The sequence below is a fragment of the Lampris incognitus genome, chromosome 3, assembly GCF_029633865.1.
Source record: "Lampris incognitus isolate fLamInc1 chromosome 3, fLamInc1.hap2, whole genome shotgun sequence".
Classification (NCBI taxonomy): domain Eukaryota; kingdom Metazoa; phylum Chordata; class Actinopteri; order Lampriformes; family Lampridae; genus Lampris; species Lampris incognitus.
Window position 1 is genome coordinate 99,001,423 of NC_079213.1, and position 19,747 is coordinate 99,021,169.

At 46.2% G+C, this 19,747-nt stretch overlaps 1 protein-coding gene across 1 annotated transcript; it reads right to left on the bottom strand.

Annotated features, from left to right (window-relative positions):
- Positions 1–2,741: 2,741 nt before the first annotated feature.
- Positions 2,742–19,181, bottom strand: il23r (interleukin 23 receptor). Its single transcript, XM_056276888.1, has 15 exons — positions 19,069–19,181; positions 18,752–18,921; positions 17,976–18,099; positions 17,663–17,829; positions 17,093–17,229; positions 16,678–16,897; positions 15,574–15,656; positions 14,929–15,130; positions 13,819–14,016; positions 13,234–13,332; positions 12,361–12,522; positions 9,913–10,053; positions 9,544–9,628; positions 3,894–3,984; positions 2,742–3,398 (listed from the first exon to the last, which is right to left on the bottom strand). The coding sequence occupies exons 1-15, from the start codon at positions 19,179–19,181 to the stop codon at positions 2,742–2,744; spliced, it is 2,649 nt and encodes an 882-aa protein (XP_056132863.1).
- Positions 19,182–19,747: the final 566 nt, after the last annotated feature.

Genomic DNA, 19,747 nt, shown 5'->3' on the forward strand with positions numbered 1-19,747 from the left:
CGTCAATCCATTTATTCTTTCAGTGTAAAATAACAGTCAAATTTTGGTCTGATTTAAATTCTCATGTATCACTAATGTTACTCATTGTTTTACTCTCAAAGCTATAATCTGTTTCAATGACAATATGAGTAACAAATCTCTGAAATATGTTGTTAATTTTTTTATTTTATTGGGGAAATTCTTTATTCATAAACAGAAGTTTTTAGGTTCACGACCATCTTTCCGTCTTTTTTTGATCGAATTTAACTTGGTGCTTAACTCTCTTGCTCTCACACACAACAGTTCTGGTTCTTAGAATATTACAGAAACATATTTGATGAAACCCCTGATGTCAAATGATTTTTTTCCCTTTCTCTTTTGGATTTTATTTCTTTTTAAGATTTTCATTTCTTTTTGTATTGTTACTATAATTACTTAATTTTAAACTTATTTAGAATGTCATTCATCTCATATATATTGGTATTTTATTTTTTTGATGTTGTTATCAGCTCTGCTGCATTGTGTGTTCTTGTTTGTACCTGACACATTATGTACATTGTCTTGTTGAATAAAGTTATATTTAAAAAAAAGTTAATTGTGGCCACGTTTTTTTGTTTTGTTTTGTTTTTGGACTATGCTGAGCAGCAGGGGCGTAGCCAGGACTTTATACTGGGGGGGGGGCAACTGGGGCCAGCCATTTAATTAGGGTGGCACTTGTCAAAACTACTATTTTAAAACTACCTTTGAAGATTATGATAGCCCTTTTAACAATGCCATGGATTGTGTGTAGCCAAAGGGTATGGGATGGTATCATTCATCTAATCTACAGGTCCCATGCACGGGTGTTAATGCAATGGGTATGGTTTAAGTGTTGCAAAGTGTGAAGACCGAAGACAGAAATGTAATTTAGTATTTCAATTGCAATTTCAATTGCATGAAGGGAAAATGTACACAATGAAGCCAACATTTCCATATCCTGAACACACACAACTAAATAAACTACATCACTTGGACTTGCCATGCTGCACTTACACACTCTTGCTTTTACACTTGGATTTACACAAATATGAGCCCATCGGGCTCATAACTTTAGTGGCAAAGGACAAGACTTAATAATAATAGGCTAATAATAATAATGCATGTATTTCAGCTTCCATTTGACTGTTTCTGTGCAGGCGGTTTTTTTTGTTGTTTATTTGGTTTCCTGAGAAGTTGCAGATGTTACATGAGGTAGACAGATTTAGGAGCTGATTTAAAAAAATTAAAATCAATCTTCTAGCCTTTACTAAGGGAAATGTTGAACTAACTGTAGGTCTAGTTTTGATTTGGAATAGTTTGCATTCTGGTTTCTTGGTGCAAAAATTACAGAAATAACAAAGTTGAATCAGTTCATCTGGACACAATGTTTCTTGGGAGAAACATTTCATCACTCATCTAAATGACTTCTTCAGTCTCAGCTGACTGCAGGTATCCCTACCCTTATAAACAATACAGTGGCATAACGACAGAACACAATGATCGTTTTCATATGCAAATTGCCGTGACTATTAACTAGAGTTACAATGGCCATGTGTACTATTCACAGAGGATTGGGGAATATTTGCAATCACAGGATTGAAGGTGGTGACAGGTGTATTCTTAGGCCCCCCTTGGTTCAGGGATGGTCATTCTCTCTTCACATAGATGGCCTCTTTGACTCCCTGTTCAAACGAGTGTTGCTCCCTATCAAGGATGTGCGCATCCTTATCCTTGCAAGGGTGCCCACTGGCCTGTACATGGGTCTAGACTGTGGAGTCCTGGCCTGACGTGTAAGTTCTTCTGTGTTGTGCCATCCTCTTGGCCAGCGTTTGTTTGGTTTCCCCGATGTACAAGTCATGGCAATCCTCCTGACACTTAACAGTGTACACTATATTGCTCTGTTTGTGCAAAGAGACCCGATCCTTGGGGTGGATCAATTACTGGCACAGTGTGTTTTGGGGTTTGAAAGCAACAGAGATGCGGTTTTTGGAAAATACGCATCTCAACTGTACCGAAACTCCCGCCACATATGGAATCACCACTGGTTTACACTTACGGAGCTGTTCAGTTGAGACTGAAGAAGTTACTTAGATAAATGATGAAACGTTTCTCTCTCAATAAACGTTGTGTCCAGATGAACTGATTCAATTTTCTGTGATTTCCTTACCTGGATTATTGGGCATGCATCAAGATAAAATAACAGACTGATTCTCAGTAATTCTCAAAGGACAGTTATTTCCAGAAATTAGCTGGGGGCCTACTGGCTATAATTTTGTAGACCTACGTATATCAGCTTCGAATTGAAGATGGAAAAGCGGGAATTGCGAAAACTGGAAATACCACATTGCACAATTAATATAGAATCATCAGAAACAATTATCACACCTGCATTCAATCAAAACTCAGTTTTGAGATAATGCTGTAGAAAGTCTCGGTGTTGGTGGTTTTGGTGTACAATGTTTAGTTAACCTCTCAAAAAGGTCAATTGAGTGCATATACTCTGTTTCATGAATATTTTGTGGCACATTCCCACAGTTTCACACATTAATATCTTCATGCTGACCAGTTCAAGTGCAATCCTCTAATGGTCCCTGACCAGCTCAGCAACAGAGTACCTCAGCAGTAGTTGCTGTTTGAAGGTAGGGAGGGCACAAAGGTTTTAGCCCCTCAAAACAATGTTTTTTGTCAACAAGGGACTCAAACTGGCAGTCATAAGCCCTCTTCTCTGACGTCTAAGTTATCAACTAATTTTGGCAGACGTTGTGCATGGCTAGCTGGGGGAAATAGCTGCTGGTCAGTGTTGCCTCAAACTGAAGCTGACAACTAGCTGTCTCATCTGATGTCGATTTCTCATCCTGCTGTAAATCCAGGGAAGCAGTGTCCTTCTCCACGTCACTCGTGGTCCTATTTTCCCTGAGAAAGTCCTCTGTACAGAGAAGACTTTCTAATCCTGGAGCATCAGTCCCCAAAAGGTCATTCAAAGGGCTTTGAGTCGTTCCTAGAGATGAACTGGAGAGGTCCATCTCCACAGTGGAGAAGCAACTTCTCCATAGTCCTCCAGATGCAGAGGAGCTTTTGTGTCCCAGCTCACAGGCTGCAATATAATTCTTTTTCTCTTCCCTCCGCTTTGCCTCATTTTCTTCCTTCTGCTGTGGAGCTGAGGCCGCTATCTGGGGCATATAGCTCACATGTAGCTCCAGCAGCCTTTCCGTTGGCATGGTCCCCGTGTCTGTTGTTTGAGGTGCTTCATTCATCGGGAACTGTCCTGGCTCATTGTTGAACCCATCTGTCTGGATAATGGGATACAGCCCCTCCCTCTCCACTTCGGTGATCTCATCGATGGGGGACAGGAGAGGATCACTATGAATGAAAGACCAATAGGAGTTGCAGATGCTTCCTTCCTGAAGAAAAGAATGAAAACATGTCTCGGTTGATGACAGCAGATGGATTGATGTCAAGTTTCAGACGGCTACTGGTGATGGCTAATGACAACAGGCAGGCATTTCTAAGATGCATCAAAACCAGCTGGTGAAAGTTATGGACACCAAAAAAATAGCAAGGTGCTGATGAATGAAATCATCAAGAGCTTGAAAGTAATACTGGCATGACTTCGGGCTAATGAACCATCTGGTTATTAAGAGTGTACTGTTTTCAGCCTCATTCAAATATTTGTTTTTACAGTGCTGATGACCACAGAAAGGAGTCAATAACAGTCACAGTGAATCCGAATGTCTTCTCTCCCATGAGAAATATCTTTTGCTTCTTTGTAAGAAGAAATTTCTTTGCCATGATATGAATTGGCTATTAATGTTGTTGTTTTGTCTATGGTGATGAATGTATTGTGCAGAATGAGGGAAACCATGAATGTCAGAAGAGCTTTTAAATAGCCTGATTACCTTCAGTTGCTTGATAGCATAACTATTTTCAAGTTTTGGTAACTTATCAGCAAGGCAGGCAGGTCCCAAGGATACACAGTTCTGTTTAATCCTGCGTAGAGAGAAAATGGCATTTTACTATGGAACACACTTAAACGTTATTGTGCTGAGCCATGATACTGCACATATTGCATTTGGGAAAAAAACAAAAAAAAACTTAAAACTTTAATAGGTTTATTCTGACAAAGTCTTGTTAACAGAGTAAATAAACGAAAGAGGCATTTCTGTTAAAAACAGCTCTATGTCTTTGTTATTAAAGTTATCAATACCACCGTGTGTGAGGTACATATGCAATATTTTCATAAGCCTAAAGCCACCTATCTGAATGGGAGGTTTTATTTACATGTGGTTCACCGGTGGTCACCAGCGGTGGGACTGTGTACTTAGACGCCATTTTATAGATGATTTTTCTTTTCTGTTTCTGCCAACTGCAGTGGCATAGTATTATTACAGAGGCACTACAACCATGGTAGCATTCAGCTATTTATTTATTTATTGGGACCCCCCCTTTTTTTCTCCCTAATTGCACTTGGCCAATTATTCCATGCTTTTGTGCCGTCCTGGTCACTGCTCCGCCCCCTCTACCAATCTGGGGAGGGCTGCAGACTACCACATGTTTCCTCCAATACATGTGGAGTCACCGGCCGCTTCTTTTCACTTGACAGTAAGGAATGCAACCCAGCCACTGAGGATGCACAAGCCAGTGCATTTTTAGTGCCGGTCCCAAGCCTGGATAAATGGGGAGGGTTGCATCAGGAAGGGCATCTGGCATAAAATCTGTGCAAAATCAAATATGCGGATCATAAGTCAGATTTCCATACCGGATTGGTTGAGGCCCGGGTTACCAACGACTGTCACCAGTACTGTTGGCCAGCAGCGTGCGGGAGGGGAGGAAGGGTAAGAGTGTGGAGGAGAGAGTTGGAACCTTGAATATTGGCACTATGACTGGTAAAGGGAGAGAGCCGGCTGATATGATGGAAAGAAGAAAGGTAGGTATGCTGTGTGTGCAAGAAACCAGGTGGAGGGGGAGTAAGGCCAGGAGCATTGGAGGTGGGTTCAAACTCTTCTACCATGGTGCGAATGGGAGGAGAAATGGGGTAGGGGTAATCCTGAAGGAAGATTATATTAAGAGTGTGCTGGAGGTGAAGAGAGTGTCAGACAGAGTGATGAGTATGAAGTTGGAAATCGAAGTTGTATTGCTGAATGTTATCTGCACATATGCCCCGCAAGTTGGGTGTGAGATGGAAGAGAAAGAAGAATTCTGGAGTGAGTTGGATGACATGGTGGAGAGGGTACCTAAGGAGGAGAGAGTGATGATTGGAGCCAACTTTAATGGACATGTTGGTGAAGGAAACAGAGGTGATGAGGAGATGATGGGCAGGTATGGTGTCAAGGAGAGAAATGTGGAAGGACAGACGGTGGTGGATTTTGCGAAAAGGATGGAAATTTTTTTTTTCTAAATTTATTTCTGATTTTTCCGTTTTTCTTCCAGTTTAGTGACCAATCACTCCCCATTCTAGTTCAAACACCCACCCTCGTACTGCGTGCGTTCACCAACTGCATCTTTCCGGCCGACAGTCTCGAAGGGGATGCCTCGCCACTTCCATGACAAGGCAACTCCAGGCGGAACCACTGCTTTTTCCGACACACACACACAGACGCATTCATGTGACGAACACAAGCCGACTCCGCACCCCTCCCGAAGACAGCGTTGCCAATTATTGCTGCTTCATCGAATCTGGCCATAGTCGGATCTGATGAGACCGAAGCGCGAATCCCGATCCCCAATGGGCAACTGCATCGACACAAAGCTGATGCTCAGACCACTACACCATCGCGGACCCAAGAATGGAAATGGCTGTGGTGAATACATATTTCAAGAAGAGGGAGGAACACAGGGTGACGTACAAGAGTGGAGGAAAGTGCACACAGGTGGACCACATCTTATGTAGAAGGCGCGATCTAAAAGGGATTGGAGACTGCAAGGTGGTGACAGGGGAGAACGTAGCTAGGCAGCATTGGCTGGTAGTCTGTAGGACGACTTTGAGATCAAGAAGAGGAAGGCAGACCCAAGGATCACATGGTGGAAGTTGAAGAAGTAAGACTGTTGTGTGGAGTTCAGGGAGGAGTTAAGACAGGCACTGGGTGGTAGTGAAGAGTTACCAGATGGCTGGGCAACCACTGCAGAAATAGTGAGAGAGACAGCTAGGAAGGTACTTGGTGTGTCATCAGGACAGAGGAAGGAAGAATAGGGGACTTGGTGGTGGAACAAGGAAGTACAGCAAAGTATACATTACATTACATTACATTACATTACAGTCATTTAGCCGACGCTTTTATCCAAAGCGACTTACAATAAGTGCATTTAACGTAGGAAATCAGGAGAACTACTAGACATCAGAGGTCATAAGTGCATCTAAACAAGCATCTAAGAGCAAAACCAGGGCTAAAGTAAAAGTGCAAGAAAGATTTTTTTTTTAATGAGTGAATACAATAAGTGCTAAGAACAAGTAACAGGGTAGTAGTTCTTGAAGAGGTGAGTTTTCAACCTGCACTGAAAGATGGGCAGCGACTCCGCTGTCCTGACATCAGCGGGGAGTTCATTCCACCACTGTGGGGCCAGGACAGAAAAGAGCCGTGACTGCGTCGATCGGCAGCAGGGGCCTCTGAGAGACGGAGCAACCAGGCGTCCCGAGGCAGCAGGGCGAAGTGGTCGGGCGGGGGTGTAGGGCTTGACCGTGGCCTGGAGATAGGAAGGCGCTGTTCCTTTCAATGCCTTGTAGGCTAGCACCAGAGTCTTAAACTGGATGCGAGCAGCTACTGGGAGCCAGTGTAGGGACATGAGAAGGGGGAGTTGTGTAGGAGAACTTAGGGCGGTTGAACACCAGACGAGCTGCAGCTTTCTGAACAAGCTCCAGAGGTCTGATGGCCGTCGCTGGGGCGCCAGCGAGGAGAGAGTTGCCGTAGTTCAGCCGGGAGATGACCAGAGCCTGGATGAGCACCTGTGCCATCTCGTCGGTGAGGAATGAGCGAATCCTCCTGATGTTATAGAGGAGAAATCTGCAGGAGCGAGCAACCGATGCAACGTTTTTCAGCAAATGACAGTTGGTTGTCCAGGATCACACCCAGATTCCTCACAGTCCGATTTGGCATCACCACGGTGTTGTCAATGGTGATGGCCAGGTCTCGGTGCGGGCAACCTTTCCCCGGGAGGAACATCAGCTCTGTCTTGTCCAGATTGAGCTTCAGGTGGTGCGTCGCCATCCACTCCGAGATGTCAGTCAAGCACACAGCAATGTGTGTCTCTACTTGTGTGTCAGAGGGAGGAAAGGACAAGATCAGAGGAAGAGGTTGGCAGATAAGAAGTGGGATAGTCAGAGAGATGAAGAAAGTAGACAGGAGTACAAGGAGATGCGGCATAAAGCGAAGTGAGAGGTGCCAAAGGCAAAGGAAAAGGCATATGGTGAGTTGTATGAGAGGTTAGACACTAAGGAAGGAGAAAAGGACTTGTACCGATTGGCTAGACAGAGGGACCGACCTGGGAAGGATGTGCAGCAGGTTAGGGCGATCAAGGATAGAGATGAAAATGTGCTGTCAAGTGAGGAGAGTGTGCTGAGAAGGTGGAAGGAGTACTTTGAGGGGCTGATGAATGAAGAAAATGAGAGCGAGAGAAGGTTGGATGATGTGGGGATAGTGAATCAGGGAGTGCGGTGGATTAGCAAGGAGGAAGTGAGGGCAGCTATGAAGAGGATGAAGAGTGGAAAGGCAGTTGGTCCTGATGACATACTGTGGAGGCATGGAGGTGTTTAGGAGATGGCAGTGGAGTTTTTAACTAGATTGTTTAACACAATCTTGGAAAGTGAGAGGATGCCTGAGGAGTGGAGAAGAAGCATACTGGTACCGATTTTCAAGAATAAGGGCGATGTGCAGAACTGTAACAACTACAGAGGTATAAAGTTGATCAGCCACAGCATGAAGATATGGGAAAGAGTAATAGAAGCTAGGTTAAGAGGGGAGGTGATGATTAGCGAGCAGCAGTATGGGTTCATGCCACGAAAGAGCATTACAGATGCGATGTTTGCTTTGAGAATGTTGATGGAGAAGTATAGAGAAGGCCAGTAGGAGTTACATTATGTCTTTGTAGATTTAGAAAAGGCATACGACAGGGTGCCGAGAGAGGAGGTGTGGTATTGTATGAGGAAGTCGGGAGTTGTGGAGAAGTATGTAGGAGTGGTGCAGGATATGTATGAGGGAAGTGTGACAGTGGTGAGGTGTGCAGTTGCAAAGACAGATGGGTTCAAGGTGGAGGTGGGATTACATCAAGGATCAGCTCTGAGCCCTTTCTTGTTTGCAATGGTGATGGACAGGTTGATGGACGACATCAGGCAGGACTCTTCGTGGACTATGATGTTTGCGGATGACATTGTGATCTGTAGTGAGAGTAGACTGCAGGTGGAGGAGAGCCTGGAGAGGTGGAAGTATGCACTGGAAGAGGAATGAAAGTCAGTAGGAGCAAGACGGAATACATATGCGTGAATGAGAGGGAGGACAGTGGAATGGTGAGGATGCAAGGAGTAGAGGTTACAAAGCGTTTAAATACTTGGGGTTAACTGTACAAAGTAACGGGGAGTACAGGAGAGAGGTGAAGAAGAGAGTGCAGGCAGGGTGGAGTGGGTGGAGAAGAGTATCAGAAGTGATTTGTGACAAAAGGGTACCAGGAAGACTTAAAGGGAAGGTTTACAAGATGGTTGTTATGTGTTATTTTATATGGTCTGGAGACAGTGGCACTGGCGAGAAGACAGGAGGTGGCAGAGTTTAAGATGGTAAGATTTTCATTGGGGTGATGAAGAAGGACAGGATTAGGAATGATTATATTAGAGGGACCGCTCAGATTGGACGGTTTGGAGACAAAGCAAGAGAGACAAGATTGAGATGGTTTGGACATGTGTGGAGGAGAGATGCTGGGTGTATTGGGAGAAGGATGCTGAATATGGAGCTGCCAGGGAAGAGGAAAAGAGGAAGGCCAAACAGGAGGTTTATGGATGTGGTGAGGGAGGCCATGCAGGTGGTTCGAGCGACAGAGGAAGATGCAGAAGACAGGAAGAGATGGAAACAGATGATCCGCTGTGGCGACCCCTAACGGGAACAGCCGAACATAGTAGTAGTAGTAGTGAGGAGTTTCGCCAGGGCATGTGGCAGGATCACGCTATTCCCCCCAGTTCCCCTTCCCCCGAACAGGCACCCCGACCAACTAGAGGAGGCGCTAGTGCAGCGACCTGGACACATACCCACATCCGGCTTCACACCCGCAGACACGGCCAATTGTGTCTGTAGGGACGCCCGACCAAGCCAGAGGTAACTTGGGGATTCGAGCCAGTAATCCCTGTGTTGGTAGGCAACGGAATAGACCACTATGCTCCCTGGACGCCTCACTGTTTCTTTACTTTAAGCATAACTACCAAAAACAAAGTCTGTATACATGCCAGAGCAGATTGAGCACAACAATTAAAAGCTATGCAACATTTAAATGACAATTGTATCACCAATACCAAAGACCTTTACATGATATTGAATAGCGTGAGGCAGAAAACACAGTGCAGCTGTATGATACCTTTTCTTCACACAACTCCAGCACACCAATTTGGCCATCACCATCATGACGAGGGCAGTGATGATAAGGCCAGACACCACGTCAACTAAAAGAAACAAGATCGGGAAAGAAAGAGGATTCACAACAACTTTATACCCCACAGTAGTCAGGCTCAGATGTTGGAAAGTCTTGGGGGGAGGCTGCAATTAACTTTGCAGTCTTCTTTTTTTATTATCTCGGGCTCACATGGAACAAAGTCATTAATACGAGAAACGGTGTTTGAACGTGCCCTTTTACGGCATACCGAATACTTTCAAAACACATATCGCCAACAACAAGGAGGTGGGTGTAGTTTTGGATTGGGCCACAGTGTGTTAGCTGGTGACCGACCTGCAGGGTCTGCAGGCAGAGAGGAGACTGAGATCCCTGGTGGACCCTCTCCCGCTGAGTTGGAAGCAGACATAAAGAGGGAAAGAGTCCCCTCGGGACAGTTGAGCCACATCTGCCGGGGTCCAGAGTCAGTCACCGTCGCTGGAAAGAAACAACAAACAACCAGGATTCAGTTTGATTGGGCTGAACAACTAAATTCAAACACACCTTCAACTTCTAAATATAAGCGAAGGAAAGAAAGTATTCTTTTCTCTTTTTCAGATTTTTTCCCCCCCTTTTCACCTCAGTTGCATCTGGCCAATCGACTCTGTGCATAACTGTAGTCCACTGACTTCCGGTTTCTACTGCAGCGGTCACACCAGTTTCCTGTTTGTTGGTGTGTGCTAGTGACAATGGCTGCAAGATTTACCATGGATAAATATCAACAACATGCACAGAATTGTCCACAAACTTTGCACCTACCAGCAAATGGGTGACAAGTTTCAAGTTGTCCACAATTATGAAGATGAGTATCCTCATCCTCATAATTTTCTGCAGTAATCATAATTTTATGATATCATTTAATAGGAGTCATAATTTTCTGCAGCAGAAACCGGAAGTCAGTGGACTACAGTTATGCACAGAACCAATTACCCCACTCTTCCGAGCCGCCCCGGTCTCTGCTCCATCCCCTCTGCTGATCCGGGGAGGGCCGCAGACCACCACATGCCTCCTCCGATACATGTGGAGTCGCCAGCCGCTTCTTTTCTCCTGACAGTGAGGAGTTTCACCAGGGGATGTAGCACGTGGGAGGATCACGCTATTCCCCCCAGTCCCCCTTCCCCTCCGAACAGGCGCCCCGACCGACCAGAGGAAGCGCTAGTGCAGCGACCAGGACACAAACCCACACCTGTCTCCCCAATTGTGTCTGTAGGGACGCCCGACCAACCCGGAGGTAACACAGGGATTCGAACCGGCGATCCCCGTGCTGGTAGGCAACAGAATAGACCGCCACGCCACCCAGGCGCCCCAAAAAGAAGGTATTCTAATATGCACAATTCCTACAAATGAAATTGAATATTGTTTTTTTTGTAATTTTAGAAAATATGCTATTTAAACATTACCTTTGCCCCCAATGTTTACACGCATCACACTCCATACTGCAATCACAATATTCATTTAAAAAAACAGTGCAATGAGTGCAAATGAAAATGTTCCAGCTGAAATGCTGCCATGCTGAAACAAGCCTATGGTATCCTGTATGTGCATCGGGTTATACACCACAGTAACAAAAGCTACTTTGCAGGCAGCTTTTGGCTGCCAGAAGAGATGCAGGTTGGTAAGTAGTAGTCCCCAGGTGTGTGTGTGTGTGTGTGTGTGTGTGTGTGTGTGTGTGTGTGTGTGTGTGTGTGTGTGTGTGTGTGCGTGTGCACGTAGCCACGTGGCTTTGTGTGCAGCGTGCACTTCCTGTCTGTGGTCTAGGAAGTTCTACAATTGCGAGTCGCTCACCCAAACTACTGAGCCCCAAAACTGAAAATATCATTACTTGTGCTTTAAATACCCCCCCACTTTTTCTCCTCAGCTCAATTACTTGCATATCTTTAATTTCCTTCACCATTTCTGATCTGTACCTTTGTCAAGAACGAGTCAGTGGGCAGATGTAGTTATATCACTAGGCTTAGCATGTGACAGTCCAAAGCTCTGCTGTGTGTTGGCTGTACCTCCAAAGACACCGTACCAAACTTATACATACGAGAGGGAGCCACTATCTATCTACAAGGTTGATGTAAAGCATTCATTCTTCGCTGGATTACTGGAACTGCGAGCTGAAAAACCCTGCTGATGCACCGCAGGTTTGTGGGAGGGGGGTATCAAAGGGATGACAGGTACACGCTTTCCGTGATGTAAGCGTGGAGTGTACAGAAACACAACGTATGAATACTACTGCGTAGCAAGGAACCTCCCACATCCTTGCCTATATACACGGCCTCATCACAAGGCCGCAGCCTGAGAAAGTTAGAGTACATACGTGAGCTCTTTTTTTTATGACTTGGGACAAATATAAAACAGCACAGCCGTGTCAGTTCAAAAGAACAGGAAACCACTGTTTACAGAGGCATATGGAGCTGTGTGTTCTGCAACACGTATATTTTAACTGCTGGGGGGATGGGGGTGGATGGTTTGCAGCAACCTTCAGATCAGCTACCTTTTTGTACATTTTTTTTTATTATCTTATTTTCACAGAGCTCATGGAGCTCATTGCTCCAGCGTCTACTTTACTTACGTTAGAAATAAAAACCGCTTGAGAAAAGGTCAGAGTAAGAGTCAGTTTTAGTGCACGTCAAACCAACTTTTATAATGAATACGAGATCACCTGCTTTCACTTGCAGACTTGTAATGAATAGACACATGTACACACACACACACACACACACGCACACACGCATGCACACACACATCACTAGAAACCCTTACTGTGCTGTTTGGTGTGGCCGGAGGCTGAGCTTCGCAGATGGATGGTGTAGCTCGTGATGAAGCCTCTCTGCTGGTCAACAGCCAGCTCCTCCCATTCGATCAGGACCCGTGTGGCCTCGTGGACCAGTATTGACACGTTTGGACCAGATAACGGTTCTGGTGCACAGATGGAGTGGATGTTAGGTACACTATGCACAGAGTATATACCGAGTATATAACAGTCTTGCTTACTCTAGAATTGGGGGGGGGAGGGCAACCCCCCAGATAGCAAAATTGCTGTGGCCCGGACCTGTCCCACACCAACACGTTCATCCAGTCCACATACCACGTGGAATGATGGCGCTGGCGCTCCTGTTTGCCAGATCTGGGCCAGAACCAACCCATAGCAATGCCGCATGTGCCACATATTTGCCAAAGGTGGCCCATATTTGTTTTGTGATATTTGGGCCATATTCATTATTTACCACACGGGCCACTTCAGGGTCACATCCAGATTACATGTTACTGAGAGCACCGCATCTTTGCCCAAAAAAGGCCCACATTTGATTTGGCATATTTGGGCCACTTCAGGCTCACATCCATTTTGTCAGGGCCAGAAGAAGGCCATCAGTGCCGCATCATTGCCTGAAGTGGCCCACATCCTGATGCTATCTGGGCCGTGAACCGCCACAGCTGGGACGCGAACCTGGGGCGACTACGTTAACCAGTCGACTAAAAGGTCCGACCTGTTAGCCAACCGGCTAGCAAGTCTAGTCATCCATGCTCGTTACAATATCATTTACTGTATCCACAATATTATCTTTGCATTTAGGGCTATAGTGAGGTTGGGAATTCAGGTGAAGTAGACGCGTGAGTTTTGCAACCTACCTTCCTCTTTAGAGTAGACCAGGCCAGATGATGGACTGCTCACGCCCCTGGTCGTCACAGCATACAAAGAGACATTATACCTTACACCTGCGGTCAGACCTGGGGAAACAAAAACAGAACCAAAACAAAAACAAAAAAACAGAACAAGGAAACGACACCACAAAAAAAGAAATCTAGGTGTTAGTAAGTAAAGTTATTTAGTACAGCATCTTTCACAGAGCAAGGTCACAAAGTGCTTCACAAGCGTAAAATTGTTAAAAATAAGATCATAAAACAGTAGCAAGAAAAAAGTGTCATCATTGAACCGAACTGCATGAGGTGAAATGAATTGAACTAAGCTGAAAGGAACCATAATTCACCCCCCCCCCAAAAAAAAGCCGCATGCAAGCTTAGTTTTTTCAGTTGGATCGGTTGTGGTAGAGGAAGACACAATATAATGTAATATCACACATTCCACTAGAGGGCACTATTTCATCTCTTGATGCTTCACCACGTTGATCATTTATTTTGAGAGCGTTGTTTGTGTTCCTGAATAGAAACTGAGCCACAGCAGATGGGGGGGGGGGCCCAGAAGTTTGACTTTACCTGTAATAGACGTGGTGGTTTGACCTTTGGACACCGTTTGCCAGTGTAGCTCTGTAGGTTTACTCGTCCATTCGAGGACATAGCCTAACAGCTCTCCTGCAGACCCTGCGCTCTGCTCAGTCTTAGGCCGAGACCAGGACAGCACCACACTGTCATCGCCTGCAGGGGCCAGCCTTCTTAGAGCAGGCCCAGAAGCACCTACAGTATATCGTCAAAGGAAGAAAAACATGCTCAGAGGTGTTTAACAAGCTCCCTTCTGCCATTTGCACTACCACACTGTTGCAGTTTGCTTGTATGCACTCCAAGCACTGCACTGTTTACATGTCTGTACCTTCTGCTTTGTCATGTACTGTTTGAATTGGTTCTCCTGAGGGAAGTTAACACACCATACTATCTGCATGTTTTGTTTTGTTCACTTTTTATTTCCTTGCACAATTTGGTGCACATTTTGTTGCAAGATTTCCTCGTTTGATAGCTGGTGTTTTGTTTTTTGCATTACATAGTACATTGGAGCTGCAAGCTCGCCTGTTTTACTTGCTATAATTGTGCACCAGACAATGAAAGTAAAGTTGAATGAAACTGGACTGAAACGAGCTGAAGTGAACCGAACCCAGCAGAACGGAATTGCATCAACTTGAATTAATTTTTTTTTTAATTGAATTGGAAGTGGCGGCACGATGGCGCAGTAGTTAGCGCGGTCGCCTCACAGCAAGAGGGTTCTGGGTTCGAGCCCCGGGGTAGTTCAACCTTGGGGGGGTCGTCCCGAGTCGTCCTCTGTGTGGAGTTTGCATGTTCTCCCCGTGTCTGCGTGGGTTTCCTCCAGGGGCTCCGGTTTCCTCCCACAGTCCAAAGACATGTAGGTCAGGTGAATCAACCATGCTAAATTGCCCCTAAGTGTGTGTGTGTGTGTGTGTGGGGGGGGGCTGTGTGATGGCCCTGCGGCCTGTCCAGGGTGTCTCCCCACCTGCCGCCCAATGACTGCTGGGATAGGCTCCAGCATCCCCGCGACCCTGAGAACAGGATAAGCGGTTCGGATAATGGATGGATGAGTTGGAAGTGAAACGAAGTTTAAAAAATGTGTGTAGAGATGGCCTCGGTGTAAAATATTACCTGAGTATCTGAACATTATGGTAGCAGGTGGAGATTTTCCGTATGAGGTGACAGCACTGACGCTCAGCGCCTGGACCCTTGGTGACACCTGGACTGAACATTGGCTTACTGCAGCTGGACACCTGACCTTCTGGTTCAGACCCGGATCCAGGATTATTTCATACCACTGCACCTCGCCACTGAAATCATCTGGAGACAAGGGCTGGAGAGAAAGGTTTGCTCAAGTTCAGCACTGAACATTTGTTCGCCTGTTTTATTCAACCAGGAGTATAACATGACCGCTAAGTGTATTTACCAGTCGTTTTAGCAGAAAATATCCCAATACCGTGCTTTTAAAGCTTCAGTCCTGAAAACCCTCCTTTTACATATCATACTGGTTATTGCGTTGATGTTTTATACAATCTAAATGTGGTTTTCAGTGAGCCATCCTCGTGCATCAACAGACCAGAGGTGTTAAAATGAAAGCCAGAAGTAGGGCCTCCACCCTTTCTTGTGGTTAAAGGGATATTTCATCTCACACAGTAAAACTCAAGGATGTGCATGTACTCACGTGCCACGCATGATGGTCAGTTATGAATGAATGTTTATTATATGTGGGAACTTTTGTAATGAGTCATTTGTAATCCACACATAACGTGTCTTTACCTTCCAGAAAACAGTCACATCCTGCAGCCCGTTTGCCTCCTTGTCTCCTAACAACCTCCAGATAGTTAACTGCTGAGACGGACCTAAACAACAAAAATAAATCAATGAACTTGTGTAACGAATCTAACTCTAGCTGCTAGTGTGTTCGCCCCCCCCCCAGTTATTCTTGGCCAATTACCCCACTCTTCCAAGCCGTCCCGGTCGCTGCTCCACCCCCTCTGCTGATCCGGGGAAGGCTGCAGACTACTACATGCCTCCTTTGATACACGTGGAGTCACCAGCCGCTTCTTTTCACCTGATAGTGAGGAGTTTCTCCAGGGGGACGTAGTGCAGGAGAGGATCACGCAGTTCCCCGCAGTCCCCCACCCCCGAACAGGCACCCTGACTGACCAGAGGAGGCGCTAGTGCAGCGACCAGGACACATACCCACATCCGGCTTCCCACCCGCAGACACGACCAATTGTGTCTGTAGGGATGCCCGACCAAGCCGGAGGTAACACGGGGATTCGAACCAGCGATCCCTGAGTTGGCAGGCAACGGAATAGACTGCTATGCCACCCGGACGGCTGTTCAAGATGAGCACCAATCACTTTCATCAACAGCAATTTTTTCACACATAAAATTTCAGGTGGTGGCGTCTGGGTGGTGTGGCGGTCTATTCCGTTGCCTACCAACATGGGGATCGCTGGTTTGAATCCCCGTGTTACCTCTGGCTTGGTCAGGGGTCCCTACAGACACAGTTGGCCGTGTCTGCAGGTGGGAAGCCGGATGTGGGCATGTGTCCTGGTCACTGCACTAGTGCCTCCTCTGGTTGGTCAGGGCACCTGTTCAGGGGGGAGCGGGAACTGGGGGGGGGGGTAGTGTGATCCTCCCACGTGCTACGTCCCCCCGGCAAACTCCTCACAGTCACTGTCAGAAGCAGCTGGCGACTCCAAATGTATCAGAGGAGGCATGTGGTAGTCTGCAGCCCTCCCCGGATCGGCAGAGGGGATGGAGCAGCGACCGGGACGGCTCGGAAGAGTGGGGTAATTAGCCAAGTACAATTGGGGAGAAAAAGGGGGGGGAAATCCCCCCCCCCAAAAAATATTCAGGTGATGAGCTTGCCTTTGCCTGGGCTTTTCCTCCTGTACGACGGACTCCATTTGCTGCAGAGGGGGCTCTCCCTAGAGACGGGTTTGTTTGAGAAGGTGGAGCTGGGTGTGGCGGCGGGTCTCTCAGTCTTTGTAAGTCTACACACTCTGATCTGGAACTCATATTGTGTCAGAAGCTGCAGGCCCTCCAGGCTTACCAAGCCCTCACTGAGCTCTGTTCCCTGTCCCGCTGCCTGCATAAAATACAATCACACTCAGTCACACGTAAAACCTCTTGTCGTAAATGATGTACTGGCACCTTTTAATGATAAATATGGCCAACACTAGAAGTCGTCATTTGCCATTGTAGGGAGTTCTGTAAAACCATCCCTCTACATGGCACACGGAGGGGTAGTTTTTGCTAAATGGTATTGTAAACATTAATTTACCCACGATCCATTTTCTGTCTTGAGCCTAACGTAGGACCTGAGATGCTGTGAAGACTCTGGGCTTTTCCAGTGCAACGTAGTCCCCACTGAGTTGTTATAAAAATCTATCTGCACAATATAGGGGGTCTCTGGTATCACTGCAAAAAAAACAAAAAACAAAGTGCCCGTTAGAAAAACTTCCATCCAAATGTCCTTTAAAATCTATAGCATGCACCCAAGAGTGACTGTGCTCTATGAATCAAATATGATGGTTGTAAAAGGTCATTTCCAGTGTACTCAAAGCACGATGATAACCAGAAGTTGATTGCTGATACAAAAAAATGCATCATTCTTGGTTGCAATATGCGGTAAAAACACGTATTGAAAAGCTGAGCAGGCGTTCTGGGGTTGCAAAATTGTTGCCGACAGAGATGAGTTGCAGACAGGCTAGAAACAGGTGCACAAAAGCAAGGGAAGTTAACCCAACTGATAACATCTTGACCAACTAATGACAAAAGAGGCTTGCTCAAAATAGCAGATGGTTTGAGGTGACAACATCTGCACACTGTACTCGCCGAGTCTGTTGCATACCGATATCCTTTGTGCGGAGGATGAAGGGCTCTGACTCCGACATGCCGAAGTGGTTGCTGGCGGTGACAGTCAGCAGGTACTTCTCACTGTCATCCAACCCTGTTTTTGGCATTGTGAATTCTCCCGTGCTCCGTGTCGAGTTGTAATGCACTTGGCTTCCATTTTCCCTGTTTATATATCAGAGATGAGGACAGACACTCCTTCAGTTCCTGATCATTTGTCGTGCTCGTACAGGATATTGTTTTTTTTTTGTTCATTTCTGTTGACTTGCTTCACTGATGCACTGGCACAATTTCTCACGGTACAGTACTACCTGGTGACTGAGATGTTGAAGGTAGTGAGCAGGTATGTTTCCTGTCCCCTGTTCCACGTGCAGTCTATTACATCTGAGTGCCACGACGTCTCACAGCTAATATCTGTGGGTTTATCAGGAGGCACTGTAAGGGCAGAAGAACATCAAACCCATTTCTGTCTAATCCAGCTCTTCAGAAAATTAGAGAAAAACATTTGCAAAGAACAGCCATCATCTTGAAAATATAATGGAGAAATATCCATCCATTATCCGAACCGCTTATCCTGCTCTCATGGTCGCGGGGATGCTGGAGCCTATCCCAGCAGTCATTGGGCGGCAGACACCCTGGACAGGCCGCCAGGCCATCACAGGGCCTGCCCGCCCACACACACACACACACACACACACACACACACACACACACACACACACACACACACACACACACACACACACACACAGGGGCAATTTAGTACGGCCGATTCACCTGACCTACATGTCTTTGGACTGTGGGAGGAAACCGGAGCACCCGGAGGAAACCATGCAAACTCCACACAGAGGACAACCCGGGATGACCCCCCAAGGTTGGACTACCCCGGGGCTCGAACCCAGAACTTTCTTGCTGTGAGGCAACCGCGCTAACCACCGCGCCGCCCTGGAGAAATATTTTCAAGTCAATTATTTTATGCAGATTTCTGTTGCCAGAAGTACAGCACAATTCGTTTGGCATCAGTATGCCCTATAATGAAAGGATGGATAATGTTTGTAATATGTATGGGAAAATATATTGCACATACATCCACCGGTGAGATCAAGTCCACAGACAACCTTCAAATGCCCGTCTGTCATAAGATTGCACAGCAGGATGGATTTTGGCCTGTGGATGTTGGCCAGTTTGATTTTTGCCATGCTGCAGCTTACTCTTTCCTCGTGCTGCAACAGTTGGTGGTTGAGCTCCAGGGCCAATCTGGACTTGGAACTGAGTAACAATAACAGGATTCAAGAAAAAAAACTTCTTGAAGCTTCTATAACAGAACGTGAAAACACGAGATATCCTATGACACGAACAATCATAAATAGGAAAGTAAATGCAGAGCATATATATCATTCCCACCTGCTGTGACATGTTGCCTGTGTGGTGTGGCAGTACACCGTCAGCTCTGAGCCCAGGAGGAAGGGTGGGGCTGGCTCCACTGTCAGGTAGCCGCCGGTGCAGTTAGTGGCCATGCAACCAGCAGGGAACATGGAAAAGCCTGTGCAGAGCAGAACAATAAACACATCTTTTCATAGCAGCGAAATGTCCACGGCTGAGTTACAGTCAGCTAGATGGGACAGCCCTGCTCCGTCCCCCCTTAAACCTCAAGGCGGGTGACACTACTTGAATTATCATATATCCTTATAATCTTCTTTCTGCAATCTTTTCCGCTGGTCCGGGTGTCATGCTATTCAGCACTACTCCTGTGGATGTTAGCAGGTTTTACTGCCGTATTTGCACGCTATACACACGTTTCTTTCTTAATATACTACTACTACTACTACTTTTGGCTGTTACCCGTTAGGGGTCACCACAGCGGATCATCCGTTTCCATTTCTTCCTGTCCTCTTCATCTTCCTCTGTCACACCAGCCACCTGCATGTCCTCCCTCACCACATCCATAAACCTCCTCTTTGGCCTTCCTCTTTTCCTCTTCCCTGGCAGCTCCATATTCAGCATCCTTCTCCCAATATACCCAGCATCTCTCCTCCACACATGTCCAAACCATCTCAATCTTGCCTCGCTTGCTTTGTCTCCA

Excerpts from the sequence above, each read along its gene's own strand:
- il23r (XM_056276888.1), bottom strand. The coding sequence starts at position 19,181 with ATGGCCACTAACTGCACCGGCGGCTACCTGACAGTGGAGCCAGCCCCA. Across the intron at positions 17,830-17,975 it reads TTCAACATCTCAGTCACCAG|GGAAAATGGAAGCCAAGTGC; the intron begins GTAGTACTGTAC and ends ATATATAAACAG. Across the intron at positions 13,333-13,818 it reads AACCACCACGTCTATTACAG|GTCTGACCGCAGGTGTAAGG; the intron begins GTAAAGTCAAAC and ends TTGTTTCCCCAG.